General features: G+C 51.1%; 1 protein-coding gene across 1 annotated transcript; it reads right to left on the bottom strand.

Moving 5' to 3' along the window:
• Window positions 1-526: 526 nt before the first annotated feature.
• DYNLT1 (dynein light chain Tctex-type 1) lies at window positions 527-3,481 on the bottom strand. The gene is made up of 5 exons (XM_068135385.2): window positions 3,230-3,481; window positions 2,842-2,883; window positions 2,445-2,568; window positions 2,107-2,184; window positions 527-952 (listed from the first exon to the last, which is right to left on the bottom strand). Exons 1-5 carry the CDS (start codon window positions 3,254-3,256, stop codon window positions 882-884), a joined length of 342 nt encoding a protein of 113 aa, XP_067991486.1. The 5' UTR covers window positions 3,257-3,481; the 3' UTR covers window positions 527-881.
• Between the last annotated feature and the right edge of the window lie 179 nt (window positions 3,482-3,660).

The following is a 3,660-nucleotide window of genomic DNA, read 5'->3' as shown; positions in this document are numbered from 1 at the left end:
TCCCCCCCCCCCCCCCCCTTCCCACACCTCCTCCCCCCGCCTCCTCCCCCCAAGCCCTCCCTCCCACACTTCTCCCTGCTCTCAAATGTTGTGTTTGTGTGCTTCCCCTTCTCTCCCCATCTTGTCTTCCGCTCCCTCTTTTTATTCGATTTGTTTGTGAAATAAATGTCAACTCCTTCACGAGCCTCGATTCAGTATACAAAAGAAAAAAAAGAAAAAAAAAAGTCCTTTGTACATTTAATTAAATGGATTTGCTGATGGAGCGGTTACTGGAATATTTTTGTGGCGTATTCTTACGTGCTCAAGGAGGGTGATGCTCGTGACGTGGTTACCGGAAGGTTTTTGTGACCTCGTGTACCAGTTGTTAGGTTTTGTGACATATGCTCACATGCTTAAAGAATGATAACGTGCCGTTTGTCTCTTTCTCCTTCTCTAGGAAAGGTGTTACTGCTGTCCTACCTGTATTTAAATGCATAGAGTCGATTTGTGTGTTTCATGTTGACGGAATTTAAAGAGCCGGGGAAGGTCTGTTTGCTTTCCTTTTAATATTAAACGATACAATGAAAACGGAGTCAATATTGCAATGCATTTTGGGTAACATGCTTAAATTGCAGTTTTGCTAACGGTCATCTGGGCGAACATGGGAGTACATGTAAAAAGCAAATGTTTCCGTCGTATGTCATCCTTTCATGTCCGTGGCTCATCCTAACCGAATAACGTTAGTCTGGCCGCATCACGACTCGTAAGGGACGGTTCAAACAACAATGGGAAAATGCAAAAGTGGTAAACTCAAGTGTTCACATCGACACAAACCCCATTACTCTAACCTCCTTTGTGCCGAGGGGCCATGTGCTGCGGAATCCTCCATTCGAGGTGCGTGTTCAGATGGCGAGGCCAAACACGGACACGATGCAGTAAATCGTTTTGTTTTCCCATCTGATAGTGCAGCTTCCTGTGCAGATACACATCACGCTTTCAGGGAAAATACATTAAACTCAGATGCTTTCACCCAATGTTAGGATCCATGTTTATTTTCCAAGATGTTAATTTGTTAAACAGATTTGACGGTCCAAAGGGAGAAGGAGGAGGGGTGGAGGCTAGAGGGAGAGTCTGGGGGAGGAGGCTAGAGGGAGAGTCTGGGGGAGGAGGCTAGAGGGAGAGTCTGGGGGAGGAGGCTAGAGGGAGAGTCTGGGGGTGGAGGCTAGAGGGAGAGTCTGGGGGTGGAGGCTAGAGGGAGAGTCTGGGGGTGGAGGCTAGAGGGAGAGTCTGGGGGTGGAGGCTAGAGGGAGAGTCTGGGGGTGGAGGCTAGAGGGAGAGTTGGGGGTGGAGGCTAGAGGGAGAGTCTGGGGGTGGAGGCTAGAGGGAGAGTCTGGGGGTGGAGGCTAGAGGGAGAGTCTGGGGGTGGAGGCTAGAGGGAGAGTCTGGGGGAGGAGGCTAGAGGGAGAGTCTGGGGGAGGAGGCTAGAGGGAGAGTCTGGGGGTGGAGGCTAGAGGGAGAGTCTGGGGGTGGAGGCTAGAGGGAGAGTCTGGGGGTGGAGGCTAGAGGGAGAGTCTGGGGGAGGAGGCTAGAGGGAGAGTCTGGGGGAGGAGGCTAGAGGGAGAGTCTGGGGGAGGAGGCTAGAGGGAGAGTTGGGGGTGGAGGCTAGAGGGAGAGTCTGGGGGTGGAGGCTAGAGGGAGAGTCTGGGGGTGGAGGCTAGAGGGAGAGTCTGGGGGTGGAGGCTAGAGGGAGAGTCTGGGGGTGGAGGCTAGAGGGAGAGTCTGGGGGTGGAGGCTAGAGGGAGAGTCTGGGGGAGGAGGCTAGAGGGAGCGTCTGGGGGTGGAGGCTAGAGGGAGAGTCTGGGGGTGGAGGCTAGAGGGAGAGTCTGGGGGTGGAGGCTAGAGGGAGAGTCTGGGGGTGGAGGCTAGAGGGAGAGTCTGGGGGTGGAGGCTAGAGGGAGAGCCTGGGGGTGGAGGCTAGAGGGAGAGCCTGGGGGTGGAGGCTAGAGGGAGAGTCTGGGGGTGGAGGCTAGAGGGAGAGTCTGGGGGTGGAGGCTAGAGGGAGAGTCGAGGGTGGCAAGGTAGGTTGGAAAGATCAGAGTGGGGGGCTGAGGGGGTGCGGGAGAGTACCGTCAGTAGAGTTGTCCCAAAAGCACGAGCTGGCCAGGTGGAGGCCAGCACCATTCTTCTGTACAATGGTGCACGTCACTGTGGGAGACAGTCTGCCATTACAGGCCTGGCTTACGGAGGCACGAGCAGAGACCGTGATGCCACCAAGACCGATCGATGGTCACGCTCAAACAAATCAGCATCTCGAGTCAAAATAACTTTTCTTAACTTTTCAAAACAATTTCTATATAATGTTGCTCATATTATTGTTTAACAAAAACAGAGCTAGTCCATTTTATGTGATCAAAACGAGCTGCGGAGTCTTTCAATGGACCAGGGCAACCTCCTTTGCTTCTCACCGATGTACTTGAACGGCTTGTTCTGCTTTGCCAGTTGATTTAGACATTGATCCACGATGTTCGATGACCACTGGTTGACCTTGCTGTGTTGGTAAGACATTCCACCAATGGCCACCTCCACGCACTGCACGTCACACCGCATGGACCTTTAATCATTCCTTTCTACTGGATCCTCATCATGAGCTTCTCGACACACCCGTTCCTCACAATCATCATCTTTTATTGAACACGGTCACCTGTAAAGCTCTCCAAACGGTGGGTCCACGACCAAACTGTCAGTGAACCTGGCAATGCAATGTCACTTTGAAACTCTCTACTTGTACATGTTTGGCATCGTCACTATAACCTTCCATGATGCTTATAGCACATTACACGTTAACCCCATGAACACACTCACCTCCTTAATGATGTTGCTCACTTCTTCAGTGACAAAAACAGTCTGAGAAACACACACACAACAGCCATGGGTGAATCAGACGAGAAAGCTGGGGATGTGAGGAGGAAGTGGGGGGTCAAATGGGGGAAAAGATGAAATAGGAAGAGGGAAAGTGAAGATCGGGTCGGAGAGGGAAAAAGACGAAAAAGGAGGGGAAGTGTTTCTGCACATGTAAGGGGAGTCACGTGAGATAACACGCATGATAAATGTCATCATGTAACGAATGCTCCAGGGAAACGGTCGCGAAAGAGGAACGTAATGGGCGGAAAGCACGAGACGTCATGGGAACAGGCCTGGTCGACGAGGTGTAAAATCGAAAGATTTCCTCCTGTGAGGGCCCAAGGATTACCTCGTCCGAACCCTGGTACTCATCCATGGCGATCGCCGCAATCTGTGACTGAGAGTGAGACAGCGCCAACAAACCACCACCTCACAGGTAAACTTCCGGCGCAATGACGCACTCGCCACTCGGTCTCGATCCGACAAAGGCTCAAACCGGTAATAAAGGTTGTTGTTGTTTTGTGAAAAATTTAACACACCGAGCTATATCTATATCTATATATCTATATCTATATCTATATATGTATATATTTGATACACATTGTAGATACAGCTCATCAGGTCGTTATTTGTATCACGTGATGTCAGAACGACCCTGCCATTGGAAGTTCGTGATTTAGTTTTTGTATCACGTGATGTTAAAATAACCGTCCGACCGGAAAAATAACCGCCCAATCGGAGAAATAACCGCCCCATCGGAGAAAGGACCGCCCTATGCCC

The sequence above is a fragment of the Myxine glutinosa genome, chromosome 14 (assembly GCF_964187855.1).
Source record: "Myxine glutinosa chromosome 14, kmMyxGlut1.1, whole genome shotgun sequence".
Classification (NCBI taxonomy): domain Eukaryota; kingdom Metazoa; phylum Chordata; class Myxini; order Myxiniformes; family Myxinidae; genus Myxine; species Myxine glutinosa.
Note: the sequence above shows the minus strand (reverse complement) of the source record. Positions and strands in the feature narration are given on the sequence as shown.